This window comes from Chlorocebus sabaeus, chromosome 13 (genome assembly GCF_047675955.1).
Source record: "Chlorocebus sabaeus isolate Y175 chromosome 13, mChlSab1.0.hap1, whole genome shotgun sequence".
NCBI lineage: Eukaryota > Metazoa > Chordata > Mammalia > Primates > Cercopithecidae > Chlorocebus > Chlorocebus sabaeus.
Genome location: NC_132916.1, coordinates 40,729,235 through 40,749,085, shown reverse-complemented (window position 1 = coordinate 40,749,085; position 19,851 = coordinate 40,729,235). Strand labels below are relative to the sequence as shown.

At 36.2% G+C, this 19,851-nt stretch overlaps 2 protein-coding genes across 3 annotated transcripts in view; one reads left to right on the top strand and one right to left on the bottom strand.

Annotated features, from left to right (window-relative positions):
- Positions 1 to 649: 649 nt before the first annotated feature.
- On the bottom strand, positions 650 to 15,055 carry CALHM4 (calcium homeostasis modulator family member 4). Of its 2 annotated transcripts, XM_038000988.2 has the most exons (4): positions 14,997 to 15,055; positions 5,006 to 5,010; positions 4,494 to 4,555; positions 650 to 1,036 (listed from the first exon to the last, which is right to left on the bottom strand). In XM_038000988.2, the coding sequence occupies exons 1-4, from the start codon at positions 15,053 to 15,055 to the stop codon at positions 650 to 652; spliced, it is 513 nt and encodes a 170-aa protein (XP_037856916.2). The 2 variants fall into 2 exon arrangements, with proteins under 2 accessions (XP_037856916.2, XP_008005444.3); XM_008007253.3 differs by lacking the exon at positions 14,997 to 15,055 and having other exon boundaries at positions 4,494 to 5,051.
- The window catches only part of TRAPPC3L (trafficking protein particle complex subunit 3L), a 48,840-nt gene continuing 42,358 nt past the window's right edge, over positions 13,370 to 19,851 (top strand). The window contains exons 1-3 of the mRNA XM_038000987.2: positions 13,370 to 13,411; positions 15,469 to 15,566; positions 18,409 to 18,508. Coding sequence (XP_037856915.2) covers positions 13,370 to 13,411; positions 15,469 to 15,566; positions 18,409 to 18,508 — 240 coding nt within the window. The remainder of the gene's footprint in view (positions 13,412 to 15,468; positions 15,567 to 18,408; positions 18,509 to 19,851) is intronic.

Here is a 19,851-nt window from a genome sequence, read left to right as displayed (position 1 = left end):
TTGTCCCCAGGTTGTAGTAGGGTAACTCAAGACCTTCCTGCATGGGCTTCTCCCTCACATGTTACCAGATTAGAAAGGGGTTTCTGTCCTGCTTCCCAAAAGGTCAGATATTTAGGTCTGAAGAAAGAGGGGGAGGCTGCGAAAAGTTCTGGATATTATATAAAGGTGGAAACTGATAAAACCAGAAAATAGAGGCAGGAAAAACAGTGATAGAAGACATGGAATGCAAAAGAAAAAGAGAGAAAGTAACATTTATTAGCATCTATTTTGATGAAAGACACAGTGCTGAACACTTTGTATTCTCATGTTTAATTCTCATAATAACTCCAGGAGGTAGCTACAATGTGCAGATGACAAAATAGCACGCAGAAATATTAATTTCCACACAGCTACTAAGTAACACAACACAGATGCAAATTTCCACGTGACTTCACATTCCACTCTAGGCATTACCAGACCATTGGCAAAATTTCAAAACGAGAGATTGGCACAATTATCTAATAAATTGATTTTAGAAATAATATTTGAGATGGACTTACGTAAACAAATATCAGAAGAGAAAGAAAAAGATGAAGAGATTACATTGAAACACCCTGATCATAAAAGCCAAGTATCTGCTAAGCAACCTGACTCGAGAAAGGTGCTGTAATCAAGGTTTTAATTCAATACCTCTTGATCTATCTTCCTCATTATCCTCATCCACCCTATTTCCAAGGGAGCTATAGTGACCTCGCAAGTCATCACCCATGCATAAAAGAGTGGGTACTGAAATATCTTTCCAGTCCTGACAAGAAGGAATACGGATGTGTTTGACATCTTCACTCCCGGGAATGAAGCCAAATAGCTGCTTTATGCGGTGCATGATGAGGAGCCGAGAGTGCTGCTCTGCTGCTTGTTCAAAGAGTTCTCTCTCATTCTGGAGGTGGCTGGTCCAGTAGCAATGTTGCAGAGAGGTGAGGGGAGAGCAGCACCTTGCCACACAGCAGGAGACTAAGACAGCAGTGGTTGCCAAGGTGATCAAAATCCAACCCAGCATCTTCACATCATTATTAAAAAGAAAAACAGGAAGTATCAATACATCAAATATTCAAGCAACAGCCATGGGAGGAGGGATTCCTACAAACCTAAGAACTAAAATATGGGCATAAAATTTGCTTTTCCCATCTTTAATATATCAACAACGTTTTAATGATATGATTTGGAAATAGATCTCATGGAGGGCATAGGCCCAGCCATTTCAGTTTGGTTTTTGAGTTACAAAGAAATTTGACCAGTTAACTTGGAATGGAATCTAAATACTGTCCTTGAAGTGACAGATGCTATAACCCACCAATTAACCTTACATATGATATATACCTTTCTTTGCTTTTAGTTCAACCTTACTTCTCAACTCTCAGGTACAGGCCTATGCATTCTTTGAGTGTTTAATAAATATTTGATAATGATGGTGACGAAAATGATACGATACATAATAATAGTAACCTTCTAAGGTGTCTTCAATGATGTACTAACAGGCATTCATTGATATTTCTTCCTGAATTGCTCTTTCCTCTTTTGCAGCTAAAAAGCAAGTCAGTGAACAGACTCATGTATCTAAATGTATTCTAAATAGCATAGTTGGCTGGGTATGGTGGCTCATACTTGTAATCTCAGCACTTTGGGAGTTCAGGCAGGTGGATCACTTGAGGCCAGGAGTTCGAGACCAGCCTGGCCAACATGGTGAAACCCTATCTCTACTAAAAATACAAAAATTAGTCGGGCATGGTGGCACATGCCTGTAATTCCAGGCACTCAGGAGGCTGAGGCACGAGAACTGCTTGAATCCAGAAGTCAGAGGTTGCACTGAACCCAGATCATGCCATAAAAATGCTCTGGTGACAGAGACTCCATCTCAAAAAAAAAAAAAAAAAGACAAAAAAAATAAATAGCATAGTCACTGTGCCATGTAGTACATTATTGTTTTCCTTTTCATTTCCCTTGTCCTCAAATAATCATTTGCTGACCAGTTTCATTATGTGTCTTTGAAACATACTTTAAAAGGAAAATGAACTAGTTTTTGAGACTATTTAGTGTTGGCTTTTAAACAGACTCAAATGGCTGTTTTTTATTCTTAGAATCTTTTTTTTTCTTTTCATTTTACTGTTTTCAATATTTGGCACTTCTTATGTTAAGTGAGGGAGGTAAGTTCCGCATATTTGGGGATGGTAGCAGTATGCAGTCACAGTTTGGGTATTGAAGGCCTCTTCTGCATCTTATGATTTATCAACAGGCCTGGAGTTTCCAGTGTGTGCACAGTGGGATAGTTGTACTCTATGGAGGTTAAAACCTACAAAGTGATATTTATTACCATTTAACTAAACAGAGGCCAGCATGGTGGAGGAAAAGCCATCCCAGATGCCCATTAATCTATAAGCCATCATTTACTGAGCTCCAGGTTGACCTTCCCCTGTGTGTAATACATATGCTTGGTTATAGGGAACTCAGATGTGAATAATTAAAGATGCATTCATTTTCTCTATGATTTTTAAGCCTGAAAAGGGAGACAAATGAGCAAGCCAAGAAATATAACACAATGGGATAGTTTTTGATATGAGTAATCAGAGCACCCGAGAAAGCACAATGGAATGAACTCACTTAAGGGAAAGGAGTATCAGGGAATACTTTCCAGAGGAGATAATGCAAAAGCCTAAATTATTAAAAAGAAGTTCACCAGATGCAAGAAGGTAAAGCGAGTTCTAAGAAGGTAAAGAAAAATAGCATGAATAGTTGGCAGAACCTCAAGACATTTGGACTCACATGCTCGTAGGAGTCATGTAAAAGTGGTCAAGGGCAAGATGTTGAAGCCTTGTATGTTATGCCAAGAAATTGGGTTTGTTCTTAGGCTAGTAGAAAATCACTGAAGGGCTTCATATGCAGTAGGGAAGGGATTTCATCATTCAATTTGCACTTAGAAAGGTATTTTTGGCATATGTCTAGGAGGTAGATTGAAATGGGGTGAAGTTAATGTCAGGAAGATATTTTAGAATGGGGCATGGGCAAAGAAGATATTTGAATTTAAGGCGATTTTGTGGTCAACTCAAAAATCTAACTGAAAAATAACGTATATTAATGAAATGTGATTGAAGGTTGAGACAGTCACAGAAGACGGCCTAGTGAAAAGGAAATAGCATGATCTTGGGATATCTTGATCCAGTTTATTAGCCCTGAATTATACAAGTTACATAAACTTTTTGAGCTTTGATTTACTTATCTGTAAAATGGGGTAGTAATATCTATCTCTCAATATTATCAGAACTAGAATTAAGATATGAAATATTTATACAGTATATGAAAAGTACATCAATAAATGTAAGTTTTGTTGTCACAAAACCAAACAACCTACTGGCAATGGTACTCAGAACTGTAAAAGTATCTTTTCCAGAAATTTGTGTATGCATTTAATAACACATTTTATTTTGACTTTAAGAAAATCTTACCAATGCATATTACAATTTAGCTTTCCTTAAGCAAGAAAATTATTTTAAGTTATACTTTATTCATTTTTTGAATTTTCACATATTTTTACATAGCTCCTCTGTCTGAGCATTAGGGCTAGTATTTTAAAAGTTAAGACACAGCATATCTAATGGTATTTCTAACTTTTTAAAAACTGGGCCATATTACAGTAACTTGATATTCTGTGTCTTGATGGTAGCTTTTCCCAACTAAATAACTTTAGCATTTCTAAAATGTAGTAACTCTAAGATTACCAGTGAAAAAATATGCATGCCTTTGCAATAAGTAGTTTTAAAAAGCTATGCTTTTACTATATGACAGTGGTTTCAAAATGTGTTTTTTTCCTCAAATCCCTTGGAGAAATTGATGACAGCCAATGTCACTCTTTCTACTGATAAAATGCACAATAGCACTTTAAAAATTTAACCTTTAAATGTAGTAGGGTTCAGGCTTTCTTCCCACCCCACCCCACTTTCTGACATAAACCTATCCATAGACACCAAATTTAGAATCACAACTGGAATTATTTTTCATTATAATTAAGCTTCCTATAATTTTAGATGAGATAGTAATATATAAGAATGCATATTTAAGAATATAGAGAAAGGTGGGATTTACTAATATAGCAATAATATTCATTATAACATCTAAAATCTATTGTTCTTAATATAGATTCTAGAAATCATATCAAACACTTCCGATATATTGGTAAATGTATTCCTCACAACAACCCCATGTGGTAGGTGCCATTAATATCACCATTTTACTCAAGGTTTTGCAGGTTAATAAGTGGCAAAGCAAGACTAAAACTCAGTTCTGCTGACTCCAAAGCCCAACATCCTAACTATGTATATTCGCTCAGTAGAACTCACTTTGATGGACAGTATCTAGTATTGTATTCTATAATCAGAGAATATGAGAAGCAGTAGGAATCTGCAATGTTTCCAGTGACTGTAGTTCTATGGGGTAACACAGCAGGGGGAAAAAAATCTACTTACCTGTGACTGGTATCTGTGCAGAAGAGCTATTTCATCTCTTACCAGGATCACGTCAGAAGGAGCTGATTTGCAACATGGAAACCCAGCTAGGATCTCTTCTCGTTTGCTGGCACTGACATTATCAAATATCGGGTAATGGTCCACAGATGCAAATTCACTTGCTGCACATTCATAGTACGTGCCTGTCAGCAGGGTCACCGCCAACCAGGTTAAAGGAGCAACAACTGCCCTCCCAGTGATGCTGAAGAACCTAAGGCAAGCCAGCTTGCACTCTACGGGGCTGATTCTCCTGTATGGAGGGACACAGCTGCAGCAGTATTCACCAGTAATTGTCCACATTTGGCTTCTCAGAGCAAAGCCAGCAATCAGAAGGATCAAGGCAGGAATGACAAGAAAAGCAGAACCATAATAGAAATTTTTTCCAACCTGACAAGGACAGCTGAATGTGGAAGAGGAGAAGAGCTGTTGCCCACCAACAGTCAAGGCTGCAATTAAAGAATTGATAAATATACCATTTCTCTGCAGAGAAGACACAATACTGTTGAGAGTTGGGCACATCGTGGGAAGCTCTTACACAAATCAACTTGTGGCCTTCTCTGATCACTAGACTCCACCAGCTATAACCATTTTATGGGATCTTACTGGTTTAACTGGTTGTGTCAAGTGATCCAACATCCTTACATGTTTAAAGGATTCTAGCATCTTTCCTTGTGTACTTTGAAAACGCTGAGCTCGGATTGATTTCAGCTGAAAGAAATTGAGGGCGAGCTCCTTTAGGTATGAGTGAAGGGAGGAATTTCTTTTTTTTACTATAATTATAAAGGAGACTTGCTTAGAAAGCAGGCTGCCTCCATCTTTCTGTGTGCTGCTTTGTATGACACAAAATGCTGAGCACCAGCAAATAGAGCATTGAAAGCAAAACAAGACATTCTTAACCTTGTACTGGACCAGCATCTTGTCACCATAAAATTATAATAAAATTATTAATGGAAATTATTAAATACTAGAGCAATCCAAAATTTAGGGCTGGCTGGAATGTTCCTAAGGGTTCTGCTAGAAGAGCTCAAAAGATTTCCCAAAGGAAAGAACAAGGCTAGATGCCCCTAAAGCCAAATCACAACAAAATATTCTAACTTTGCATAAAAATTTTAAATCTGCTTGCATTCACAGAATATTGCTATGTGCTGCTTAAAAATTTAAGTTGCAGATTTGTTTATAGGTATCTTTTTGTTATATGAAAATGATTTTTTTTTTTTTTTGAGACAGAGTCTTGCTCTGTTGCCCAGGCTAGAGTGCAGTGGCCCGATTTCAGCTCACTGCAAGCTCCGCCTCCCAGGGTTCACACCATTCTCCTGCCTCAGCCTCCCGAGTAGCTAGGATTACAGGCGCCTGCCACCTCGCCTGGCTAATTTTTTTGTACTTTTAGTAGAGACGGGGTTTCACCGTATTAGCCAGGATGGTCTTGATCTCCTGACCTCGTGATCTGCCCACCTTGGCCTCCCAAAGTGCTGGGATTAAAGGTGTGAGACACCACACCTGGCTGATATTTGGTTTTTAATAAAGTTATATATCTGAAAACAAAAAGTAAGATGTAAGATGTTTTCTTTGCGTATTTAACCAGTAAATATTTATTATAGAATTTCAATATAAAGGGCACCGAAATAGATTTGACTGGGTTTATACAAAGTGAATATGATATACATTTCTCTTCTCAAATAAACTTTTAACTGAACATGGTTAAACACATAATTAGTGAATGGAAATGTAGTACTGAGAAATTCACCCAAAATGCAGTATAAACAAACAAAGAAATAAAATAATTATTTTTGAAAACAGTTAAGCAACTACACAATATGTCTAGTAGGAGTTCTGGAAGAAAAAAGGAAGGAATAGACAGGTAATATTTGAAGAAGAAATAACTGAGAACTTTGCAGAATCAAAGAAAAGTTCTTATATCCGAAGAATGTTAGGTATTCTGAGCAATATACAGAAAAATAAATGCACAACTAAACACAGAGTAAAACTGCAGAATGTGAAAAATAAAGAGATATTCTTTAAAACTATCAGAAAGAAAAAAACAGATAATCTACAGAAAGAAGGGCAATGACTGACAGCAGATTTCTCATCAATAACAATAAAGACCAGAAGACATTATCTTCAGAGTGCTTAATACCAGCCAAACTATCATTCAAGACTGAACAAAATAAGGACACATTAAGGCTAAGGGAATTTACCATCCACAGAACCTCATTAGGAGGGTTACTAAAGGATATATTACAGCAAAAAGAAAAATGAGCCCTGAGGAGAGACACAGGAGCAAAAAATAATGATGGGCACAAGTATAATCTTTTAAAAGTCCATTCACTTCAGAAATAACTAATTTTTATTACAAAAGTTACAACTAAGGCAATATATTATTATAATAAGATGTCACTACATATCTACTAAAATATCTAAAATAAAAAGACTAGCCATACCAAATGTTGGCAAAGAGGCAGAGCAACTGAAATTCTCATATACTCATGGTGGGAATGTGAAATGGAGTAACCACTTTGGAAAACTGTCATTTTATTTAAAAGGTAGCCATACATCTGCCATATAACATAAGCACTTGTCTCTTAGTTACTTACACAAGAGAAATGAAAGCACATGTCCACATGAAAACTTGTAGATGAATGTCCATAGCAACCCTATTTAGAATAGCCAAAAGCTGGAAACAACCCAAATATTCATCAACAAAGGAATGAATCAACAAAGTATTATACATCATACAATGGAATACTACTCAGCAAAAAAAAAAAAAAAAAAAAAAAAGATAAAACGATTGAAAGTAACAGCAAAAACCACAATTACATTTGTGCCAACCTAATATATATTAATAACATGAATGAATTCAGAAATAATTTTCTGGATGAAATAATTCAGGAAAAGTAGTATATAGTGTATGATTCTTTTAATGTAAAATTTTAGGAAATGTAAATTAATCTGTACCAACAGAAAACAGACCAGTGCTTGCCTAGGAAGTCTGGAAGTAGGGATAAGAAGAGAGGGATTACAAAGGAATATGAGAAATATCCCTTTGTAATTCTGGGGTTGTATCAACTTGTGCCGCGGAATTTTAATTTAAGGAGGTGACTGAGTGACAACACAAAGAGGCCAATGCCATTTAAATAATTTATTGCCACATAAGATCATGGGGGCACATCAGGTTTGGTCAGGGGACAAGAGGTGGCAGGGAAAGCCTAGCTAGAGCCTCTATTGGGCACTCTGTGGAAAAGGCAAGGAGGTCAGGGAAGACACTTAGGGTTGACTAACTTAAACAATTCTGATTGGCCTTGGGCCACAGAGGCTATCCCTACTTGCCTGTGACCTGGCCATAGTTTATTTAAGGGAGGGTAAATATTGGCTTGGTAAATGAAAATTAGATAAGGAAATGGTTCAGATTATGGGCTTTGATCACAGGGGTGATGTAAGCAACTTGGCCATTATTTGACCTTGTAATTAATGGATGCCAAATAGACAAATACAGAATCTGAGAAAACACAACTAGAACAGGGATGATGGAAATGTTAGTTACATTGATTTATTTGGTGGCTTCAGGGGTATAAGTGTAATCACTAAAAGAATAGAAATCCAACGCATAGATCATTCAAAAAAGAGGAAATACAAAGAGAATATTGACAAGAAAGGAGAGAGTAAACAATGGAAAGAGGCTGGTAAAGAGAAAACAGAAAATAATGGTAGAAATGGGACTAAATACATCCATAATCACAACAAAAAAAATTTTTCAACAGCTAACAATTACTGACACTGGTTACTGCTCTAAGAACTTTATGTTATTTAGTTCCTACAATAACCCTATGATGAGATACTAATATCCTCAATGTTTTTACAGATAAGAGGACTAAGGTGTGGAGAGATTACCCAGGAAAATTGACGTGGCCCTTCCGCCCATCACACACAAATGAGCGGAAGTGCCAGGATTGGGACTCAGGTGGTCTGACACGTGCTTTTAACCACTATTCCAGAGCTAGATTAAACTTACCTACAAAGTCACTGAAAAATAGAGTCATGCTGCTTACAAGTGATACTCTCAAAACTGTACCACAATGCTTGAAAATGAAGGTACTGAAATATATATCAATGGGAGCAATAATATTAATAGAAGGCAAAACTTAACTAAAAAGTGTCAAAAGGAATAATTTTGGCAATTGTCAACTTGTGTGTCTGTGACTGCATAACTTTGAAATATATAAAGCAATAACTAATCAAATTATAAAGAAAAATTCTTACAATTATGGATATATATGTGTGTGTGTGTATATATATGATGGAGTTTTGCTCCTGTCATCCAGGCTGGAGTGCAACGGCACGATCTTGGCTCACTGCAACCTCTGCCTCCCAGGTTCAAGCGATTCTCCTGCTTCAGTCTCCCAAGTAGCTGGGATTACAGGCATGTGCCACCATGCCCGGCTAATTTTTGGTATTTTTAATAGAAACAGAGTTTCACCATATTAGCCAGGCTGGTCTCGAACTCCTGACCTCAGGTGATCTGCCCACCTTGGCCTCCCAAAGTGCTGGGATTACAGGCGTGAGTCACCATGTCTGGCTAGAGAGATATTTTTAATATGCTTTTATCAGAAATGAATCAAGTAAATATCAGAAAATATATAAAATGTACAAAGAACAAACTTAGCAAGTTTTGTTATATATATAAATAATATATAATGTATTTACATTTCAAAACAGCTAGAAAAGAGGTCTTGAAATATTCTCAACACATAGAAATGATAAATACTCAAGATGATGGATACCCTAAATGCCCTAACTTGATCATTGTATATTCTATCCATGTACCTCATAAATATCATGTATCAACACAAAAATTTTAAAAAGCAAAGTCTGAAGTGTATATAGCAACATGTTTAGTAAGGCTTGATAGTAAATACCACATCTTTCCTTAGGCTTATAATTTTATTTTTATTTTATATATATATATACATTTTGAGACAGAGTCTCACTCTGTCACCCGGGATGAAGTGCAGTGGCACCATCTCGGCTCACTGCAACCTCCGCTTCTCAGGTTCAAGTGATTCTCTTGCCTCAGCCTCCCAAGTAGCTAGGATTACAGGTGCCCTCCACCACGCCTGGCTAATTTTTTTTTTGTATTTTTAGTAGAGATGGGGTTTCGCCATGTTGGCCAGGATGGTCTCGAACTCCTGACCTCAGATGATCCACCAACCTCGGTCTCCCAAAGCGTTGGGATTACAGACATGCACCACCATGTTCGGCCTCCTTATGTTTATAATTTTATATTTAAAAATCAACTTAATTAAAGTATAGATGGTCCCCGCCTTACAATTGTGTGAAGGCAATATACATTCAGTAGAAACCCTACATCAAACATGCATACAACCATTCTGTTTTTTTATTGTCAGTTCTGTATTCAATAAATTACATGACATATTCAATACTTTATTATGAAATAGGCTTTCTGTTAGATGATTTTGCTCAACTGTAGGCTAATGTAAGTGTTCTGAGCATGTTAAGGAAGGCTAACTTAAGCTATGTTGCTCGGTACGTGAGGTATATTAAATACATTCTGAGTTCTGATTGGTTTATCGGTATATAACCCTATCACAAGTTGAGGAGCATCTGTATATGGGGAGTAAGAAAGTAGAGAAGGAAACTGTAGACCATTCTTTCAGGGAATTATGTAAGAAAGGATGGAGCATTGATTGATTAGATGTCATTATTGGATTGTAAAATTCTTGCTGTAAAGGAGTTTGTAGATGATAAATTCCCAAGTTTTACTATTGCTTACTGTTGAAAGAACTAATCACTTCATCTGCAGTGCCAATGTGTAACTTGTCAATGACTGTGAATGATTACATTCATGAGTAATCAATTTTCTTAGTTCTTTTGTGATGTTATAATACTTCAGACTAGTGAACACCAGAAATGTATTTCTTACAGGTGTGGAGGTTGGGAAGTACAAGATCAAGGTGCTGGCATTGTTTTCTGGCAAGGGCTCTTCTCTGCTTCCAAGATGGCACCTTGTTGCTATATCCTCATATAGCAGAAAAGCAACAAAAGTCTAAGCTATTTCCTTCCAGTCCTTTTATAAGGTACTAATTCATTCACGAGGGCAGAGCCTTCATGACCTAATCATTTCCCCAAAGGCCCCAACTCTTAAAACTACCACAATGGGCATTAAGTTTAAACACATAAATTTTAGGGACATTCAGACCTTTGTCTTCTCTGATAGTTTGTGGGTGATCATACAACCCACAGATCAGTGGATGTCCTCCTTTATTAGCACCTTCCCAAGTGTCTATTCTGCTGCCCACATATTCCCAAAGGACCAGCCTAGGAGCATAGCTCAATTCACCATTTCCTTGGATTGGTTGACTGCAGTGCAGTTTGACTAGACTGAAGAATGCGTCTTTCTCCTAACCCCAGTTCCAAATTTAGTCCTAACAAGACTAAAGAACTCTTAGTAAAACACGAAAAACTTTGTTTATGCATTATCTTGAAATAATATCTTGAATAAATATCTTTCCTAGTTGGCTGCCAGGGCAGACATTATAGATCATGTACCTGCTTGAAACATCATCTCTGTGCTTTCTTCTATTTAAGGAAGGAGTACTTTTACATTAAAAAAGGAGTCTGTGGAACACAGGGCTCACTGGCATCCTAAGAGCTGCTGAAGAATAGTAGGATTCATAGTCTGAAAACCAGTAAACCAGTGTCCCCTGTGATGGTGAGTACAGCTGTGGTCGTTCAGGTTGTGCTTTGTACAGTAGCACCTGGCAGGGTCTCTGCTCCTTCCTCAAGCTCTGTGTCTTGACTGGAAGGTCATGGAGCAGATGGGAACCATGTCAGTCTGAAATACAAGCTGGCTTTTTCTAATACACCCAATGACATCCTGAATTATCCCGATGGCCCTAATGTGACCATACCACAGTCATTAGAGTTTGGTGAAATTGATTCCAGTACTGCCATCACCTCGCAGCAAGCACACAGGCCCTTTCTGTGTTATTTTCTTTTTTGAGACGGAGTCTCGCTCTGTCACCCAGGCTGGAGTGTGGTGGCATGATCTCAGCTCACTGCAAGCTCTGCCTCCCAGGTTTACTCTGCCCTTTCTGTGTTATTCTCTGCAGTATCAGAACTCAGGATTGCCCACAAATTGACCCAGCAACATGCTGTCACTGAACCTTAGTAAGCTTTGTGAGTCGTCTCTAAAATAGTTTGCTCTAACATAATTAGAGTGTGTGCAGTACCAAATATATCTGATTTGGAATCATCAAATTTAGTCCAAATCCCTTCTTGTTGCCAACATCCAGATAACCTTGAACACATTTCTCAACCTCTCTACTTTTAGATTCTTATCCTGTAAAATGGCCACAATTACAGTAGTATTTCACAGATTGTATTTGAATTAAAATGAGATAAAGAGAATGAAAACCATGTTGTAAACTGTAAATTTGATATACATATAAGTTGTTATTAATCGCTACTAAAAAACTCTCCACCCCACCCCACAACCAAGTGAAATTAATTTTCCTGAGATCATACTGTCATAGAACATATGCAGTCATAGAAATACCGTAGATATTGTAAAATTCCATTCAATTTATCCAACTACAAGAATGACCTATCGTAACTAGTTTTTTTATAGTGCATTTAATGTGTTTTACGGCACACCTGTGTCTTTGATTCTCACAATTATTCTGTGAGGTGGGTGATATTGTTGCCATTTTGCAAATGTGGAAACTGAGCCATAGAGCAATAAAATGGCTTGCCCGAGGCCACACAGCCAATAAATGGTAGGGCTGCAACAGCCTGAGCCTTCCAAGTCCTCCTAGGTTCTTTCAACTACACCACACTTTTCTTCAAAGTATTCTTGAGTCTGTCCCTTTATAGCAAGAATTTTCCAGAACAAATAGGACGAATGGACTCAAACTATAAGTAGTAGAAAACTACTTTCCTAAACTGAATTTTCCGCTTCTGTTTCTGGAAAGATTTTGATCTTCCTCTGCACTCTGCAGTTGTCAACGTGAAAGGATTTTTTCTTTGAACTTTAAGTATTTCTGCATAAATAAAGAGAGCCTTCAATAGCTAACGTCTCCAGAACTCTCAAAAGAAAGCTAAGGGCTTACTTCCTCTACCAGATCATTATACTTTATTATACTGTAGAGCACCCATTTTGAACAACAGTTTTGTAAGAAAATATTGCCCGTCCTATCACTCCTTAATGTTGTTGATTGCTGCTAATGAAAGGAAAAAAAGGTTACCAGATATATTTCAATACTGCAATCACACAAGATAGGGATCTATGGTTTTGGGGACAATATGATAACCATTGGTGTAATTAAGGGATCAGGTTTGAACTCAGGATTTATTACCTACAGATTGCTGATCTTGTCTCTCTAATTCTTACAAAAATCAATCCAAGACTGAATAATGCTAACATTTAGATCTATCTTGGATTGCAAAGGTTTCTGTTTATGATTTTAAAACAATGTATTGGCATGAGAACAAAACACCACTCTTGAACTCCCTTGGGCTAAAGAATTTTTTGTGTCTCAGTGCTTCAGGTCTGACTTCACATTATCAGCTTTTATGGCTCTAGATTACAATTCATCCTTACAAATGAAGCAGTTATTTGATCCATGGCAAGTTACATGGCTATAAGAAAATCCTGTTGTTATGCTCAGCAAAGAGCAAAAGCAGTAGAGTGCAGAAGTAGCACTCCTGTCTCAAAGCAAGGAAGAGCTTACAAAAACAAAACAAAAAGACCTGGACTGATATACCTTTAAGAAACAGACAAAAGAAGATAAATTGAAGATCACATTCTTCATCTATCAAGCACTATGTCTCGCCCTGCACACCGAAGACCAGAATACCATAAAATAGTAAGATCTTTCTATAAAGAGATTTTTTCTACTTCAGAGAAAATGTTTTCTTGAGTGATTTCTGATTTATTTTAAAAAGTGATGCTACAAGAATTTTTAGTGGAGGAAAGAGAGTGTTCAGCGAGGTGAATCATAAATGACACATCCAGGAATAATTATGATTATCTCCCACATAAAGAATAATCAATTCTTTATACAGACTTTAAGATCTTCTTTTCTGACTAATTATATCCATACGAGTGTCAGTTTTTTTGCCTCTGACAGAAAATATGAAAATATTAGCAATTTTTTGTATTTCATACTTCAGGAAATAGGAATTTATATATATATGTATGTGTATATAGGTATATATATGTGTATATATATGTGTGTGTATATATAGTTGATTATGTGTAAAACTGAATAGAAATAGGTCATCAAAAAAGGATTGCCTTTAAAAATGTTTCCTAGTCTTATTGTAACTTGGTATATAATATTATCCTTTCTATATATTCCAGGTTAAGAGTTATTTATAAACCTTACTTTTTTGCAAATTAGTTTTAAATAACGTTCTTTAATACTCTCTTAGTTTTAGCCATTCAGAAGCTACAGATACAAAAACTCATTGTTAACTTTAAAATTCTGTTAATTATTTCAGGAGACTGATGGGCATTTGATATAATTAAGTAATTTCAGACTTGGTGTTTAGAATTGTAATGACTGACTAGCGTACTTCAGTTTGAAATGCCTGCGGATACCTCCTCTGGCATTCTGGTATCTTGATTTATTTTCCTGTGGGACTCTCAAGTGCTAAAGATATATGGTACATACTTCCTATTATACCAAAATCACTTGATTTTATAACGCAGTTAAAATGTATTTTTATCCTGATACATTCATAACCTACTGAAATAGTTAATGATGTTCTCTCAGATATTCACATGATTATTTTTATTGTTTTAAAAACTATGAAGATAAACTTATGTTGACCTTTCCTAGCATCTGTGGTATGGATGTGAGACCCAACTGAACAGGCAGTTCAAGGTACAGTCCTTGGCCATGAAGTGGAATAGAGAAAGCTGGCCTTTATGGGTACTGAACCAGAAACTCAGCTGGAAATAAAATAGGTTCCAATATATACTAGTGCCCACCCATCAGGGACAGAGAAGAAATTCCATTATTTCAGTTTGGCCTTAATTATAAATGGACACAATGTTGGGACCATGGCATGTAGGTAGGGTAGAATTTTTTTTACTTTTATTTTTTTCAGATTCTTTTGTTTCACTGGTAGTTACAACAATCTCATTCTCTCTCTCTCTCTCTCTCTCCTTCACCTTTGCTTATCTTTATGCTGTAGCATTAGTACGTGGCAGCACTTTGTCTTCTGCTGTGGCTCTTATATGTTGAGCAGACTTTTCATTGATAATTTACCGGCATTTCTTGTGATTTATTATTAGGTTCTTGGAAGAATCCTAAGTCAAACCTAAATTGTCTTAAGCTTTAGTTTTCATTTATAATTTACTCTAAAAATGGGACATATTTTGGAGATCTATAAGGAAATATCACTTTCCCCTTTTTTCTCTAAGTAAAAAGAAAAGAAACTCACAAATTTGCTGCTACATTTGGGTTTATCCTGAAGGTCTCCTTGGCAGATCTGGGAGCCATTAGGGATTGTGCAGACTCCTGAGAAGTCTTATCCAATTATTCCTTCCAACTGAAAACATGGCTGGCATATATTTTAGAAAAACAGAAATTTATGTTAGACATTAGTATTTTTAAAAAACTGTCCTCCATGAAAATACATTGCAAGTTATCATGTAAGCAAATGCAGAGAAGGATGTTCTCATGTTGAGAAATTCATTTTATTTAACAGCTCTCTCTCCCCCACCCCACATCAGTGTATCCAAATGTTAATATAATTTGTTTTCAAAAGTGCGAATTGTTGCAATAATAGGAGGAAGGAAAAATTGTACAGATGACCTCTAAGGCTACTTCGAACCAGATTTTGTAAAAAAAAGAAATACAGTAGTATACTGTCATAACTTGCCTGTAACAAGAAACTACCCCTTTTTCTCCAGAATAAAGATCTCTTTGTCCTTACCTATGGAGCTCTGGTTGCCCAGCTGTGTAAGGATTATGAGAAAGATGAAGATGTGAACCAATATTTAGATAAAATGTAAGTGGAAGTCCTTCATTCTTATTGACTGTCTGTTGTTTCTTACGTCACCTGCATTCTTGCTGCCTCTGATGACTTCCCTTGCTTCATTTCACCAGCGGTTCTTCTATCTCAATTAATCACATCTGAAAGCTGAACATAATTTCTTACAAGTGCCATTTGGGTTGATAGAATAAAGTAATAGGAAGGAATTTTTTCCTACAAATATCAAGAGTGGGATGTTTTCTCTTTAGTTAGAAATCATTTCTTAAGTGACTGAAGGTTGCTTATAAGCAAAATATGTGGTAAAATTGAAATTGTTCTATTAACAACATGAGGGAACATCAAATTTTATTCTTTTCAGAAGTCTTTTGTTCTAACACAACTCCTTCCAATATAAATATATGCTTACACAAGCACAGACCATCTATTGAAAGATATGCAAGAAACTCGTAATGGTAGTTTCCTAAGGGGAAGATGGAGAAAATGGGAATTATGAATTAAAGGGAGAGTTTATTTTGTTTGAGATAGCATTTTTATTGTTTGAATGTTTTTTAATCCTTACTATGCTTTTCTTAAAAAACACATTAGGTAGAAAAACTCACTTCTTCCTTTTTAAATGAGACCCATTCTCTTTGTCTTTATTATTGGAGATTCCTCCTGCACAAATTCTACCTTTTGATTTTCTCTGAATAACTATGTGATCATCAGATGATTGCCAAACAATAAAACATCTGTCAATGGTTTTTGAGCTTCTTAATTATAAACTCTGAAGAGGACTCGAACAGAGGAAAGACTGGAAAATGTGTACTGGTTAGAAGATTTATCTAGGCAGATTGAAGGGGAAATTTAGCCTAACATTTTAGAGCTTTTTAAAAGGGTTCATTGTATTTTCAGTTGAAATACAGAAAAAGACAACATAAAGATTGAAAATCTTTTTTAAAAACTCTCATTTTTCTTCTTTCTGTATGCATATTATTTTTCTTTTTAAAAAGTTCTAATTTATTTTGTACACATGCCTTTTTTTTTTTTTTTTTTTTTGGCATTTCCACTTAATTAGTCAAGGGCATTCACAAAGAAGAGAACTGCCCAACTGTCCACCTATAGATTTCTCGGTCACTTCGTTAGCTGAATTGTCTATAGCTATGAGGAATGTTAAGGTTATTTTACACTAAGGTCACACTTAAATATCTGACATAGCATTTCCAGAAATTACTTCATTTTATTTGACTTATGTTAAACTTGCATTGTTTTGTGAAAAAGCTGTGAATAATAAAAAAAGCTCACTTATTTGACTAAAAAAATACCTTCGGTTAGCTAATTGAGTATACATTTAACAAACATGAATGAAATATTAAAGAATAAATTTTTGAGAAGCTGCAGAAAGATCTTTCCTTAAGAAAAAAATTCACATTTAGATTTCCTTAATAGCTTCTGCTGAGAGCCTCTTACATTTTTAATTTATAAAATATCTAGTTTGCAGAAACATACCTTTTGACCAAAGCAATATGTGTAGATATAGCACAGCTCATTAACATTTTGGCTTCTGACCACTGTTCCCAGTTGCTGAGCTGTGGATATGCAAAATGATAATTAGAAAACACTGGAAATATTTTTTAATCCTGATACAACTATTTCTGTAGAGTAGACATGTTGATTTTTAAAAGTCTTTGCAGCGTGAGCTTCTTGGCTGAAATTATAAACCATTTTTCTCTAAAGTCAAGGAAGCTAAACTGAATATTTCTATCCACTCAGAAATATAAATAGGATATCTCACAAGATTCATTGAATTCATAAGCACTCTCACATCAAATCTGTCTCCCTCCAACCACCTAGTCACCAAAGATTTCATCTCTTTTTAGAGCCTCTGGAGTAATCATTGCCTCTGAACACTGTGGTGTCTCATTGGGCATTTTGTGGCTCCACTGGAAATCGTTTCACTTGTCTATGTACATGTGGCTGTGAAATTAAAAGACCAATTTTGTGATAGAGGTTTGGCAAAAACAGCGTTCCATTTGATTTCCACTTGAAGGTCACATTTTCTCAGCTAGATTGCATGCTCTTATAAGACAGAGACTCTGACCTTTCTTTGTATCCTTTTGGGAAATTTAGTCGTTTCTCAGTTTATCTTGTTGAAAGTGTGTGCTCAGCCACCTTAGCTACATATTCAGTGTGTGTATAATCACATCTCAATCGCAGGTTCTCAAAATTGTACTTCAGGCACTACTAGAGCTATTTTCTTGGGGTGGAGATAATACAATACCTTCCCCCAAGTCCCATAGTTTGTTTCCCTGGAATGAAAAACGAGGTTTTTTTTCTTAGTAAACTTCAGAGTCTGAAGTTGCCGAAACTTTCACTGACAACAAAAATTTTTTCTGCTCCTTTCTTCCCCTCCTTCCAGAGCTCATCCTGGAAATGCCTGCCCTTCTACCCTGATAACAATGCTAAGAGAAGAGCGAGCATCCGGGTATCACACATGTAGCAGACACTTTAGCTAGACTCTCATTTGATTTCCATCATAGCTAATGATGAGAAAATTAGTTGCCACTGAGAAACATTAGGCTACAGACCCCAGCCTTCCTTAATTTTAATTTACATTGTCAAGTTTGGGCCAGTCTTGATTCTAGGCAGACTATTCTGCTTGTAGGAGACCAGTTAATATTTCCTCGGTGTGTTACTCTCTCCTTCTGTGGTCTGTGGGACGAATAAGAAGCCCACGACCAAAAGCCATTTGACTCATCATATTTGGTTTGATTTGTGATTCTCTTGCACAAGTGCTAAACACACAAATCCCTTCTTAAAAACTGATAGACTTCACTAATTTCTTAGAATTTTCGGACCACACTCTTTCCTTCATCCACAGGGGTTACGGCATTGGAACACGGCTTATAGAAGACTTTCTGGCTCGATCCTGTGTGGGAAGATGCCATAGTTATTCAGAAATTACAGACATAATTGCCCAGGTAACTATGTTTTTAGCTCTGTCGATATGTCTTGAAAATCTCTGATTATTTTTAAGTTTGGTGGTTTTTCTGCTCAGATTGGACAGGTTCCATCTGCATTCATTGTTAGGTGCTGAGAAAGGAGATTCTAATTGAAAAGCATTTTATTTCAGCACAGAGATAAAGCTACTGTGAACTGAAAGATGCATTTAAGCAACTATAGATTTTCCTGACTACAGGAGTGTGTAGAGTGTATGTCTTCTAGTGGGAAAAGCATTTTCAGAAGGTAAACAAAAGGGGAGTGCAATAGGGCAACCTTACAACATGCATGCCCCAAACCAGTTTCTCTATGATCATTTTCAGCACATGGAGGGAGATGGTTTTTGGTTGTATCAGAGAATATTGTTTAGTCATTCCCAGAGTATTTTCCCAAGAGAAAAATAGAACTTCCTGTAAATATATTTGTTCTAAGAACTTTCATAGCCCTGATATATAGAAGACAACTAGGAATTATCCAGGATTAGCTCACTGTTATTAGAAATTCAACTGGAAAATGCGTCTTCAGCCAGCATTTAAAAAATCTTGGCCTATGGTTATTAATGTAGTGTTGTTAATTTGTAGGAGACTCAGAAGATACACATGTCTCCAGGTTTACACAACTGACCAATTAAGTCAGTCTCATTTTTTTTTTTCTTAGTCCTTAATATTGTTATATATGGCCGAACTGACTCTGTGCATGAATGGCTGTCATTCTATACCATCATGCTTTCTGAGCCTAAATTCAGTTTTACACCTCTTTGTCTTTCATTGTCACAGTAACCCTCTGAAGTAGGCAGAACTGGAGTTACTATCCCCATTTTCCAGATAAGAAAATTAAGTTCCAGAAATAATACGATGAACAGTAAATAATAGTATATGTAGGAAAAATTCTACATTAAAAAATACAATCCAAATGAAAGATTTTTCCATTTACTGATATTATTACTTGTATTATTTCATGGCTAGTGAATAATGTGGTTGAAACTGTTATCCGAGTATCTTCCAACCTTAGCGCAGTGAGTTTATCACACCACTAACCAGGTTGGGGAAAAAAGTCCCTTTCTATATTGTCAGAATATAAGTAAGATCCCAAAACAGTAGTTTGAAAAATAAAACATTTTTTAATGAAACTAATTACATGGGCAATACTACAAGAATAACAGCTGTTTTAATGGAAAGTAAATACTTGTAATATATAAATGTAGATGGTTGTGTTTTGTTGCATTTCTAGTCGGTAGCCCTTTAGGCTCTTTGATTAGTAAGACACAGTCTTTCTATAATGAGGATAATTAGATTGGTTTGAGAATGACTCCCTCTTGATCTTT

What these genes read in the sequence shown, in the direction of transcription:
- CALHM4 (XM_008007253.3), bottom strand. Translation starts at nt 5,051, where the DNA reads ATGTGCCCAACTCTCAACAGTATTGTGTCTTCTCTGCAGAGAAATGGT. An exon ending in TGCACAGATACCAGTCACAG is followed by an intron (nt 1,037 to 4,493) that starts GTAAGTAGATTT and finishes AATGATGTGAAG; the next exon opens with ATGCTGGGTTGGATTTTGAT.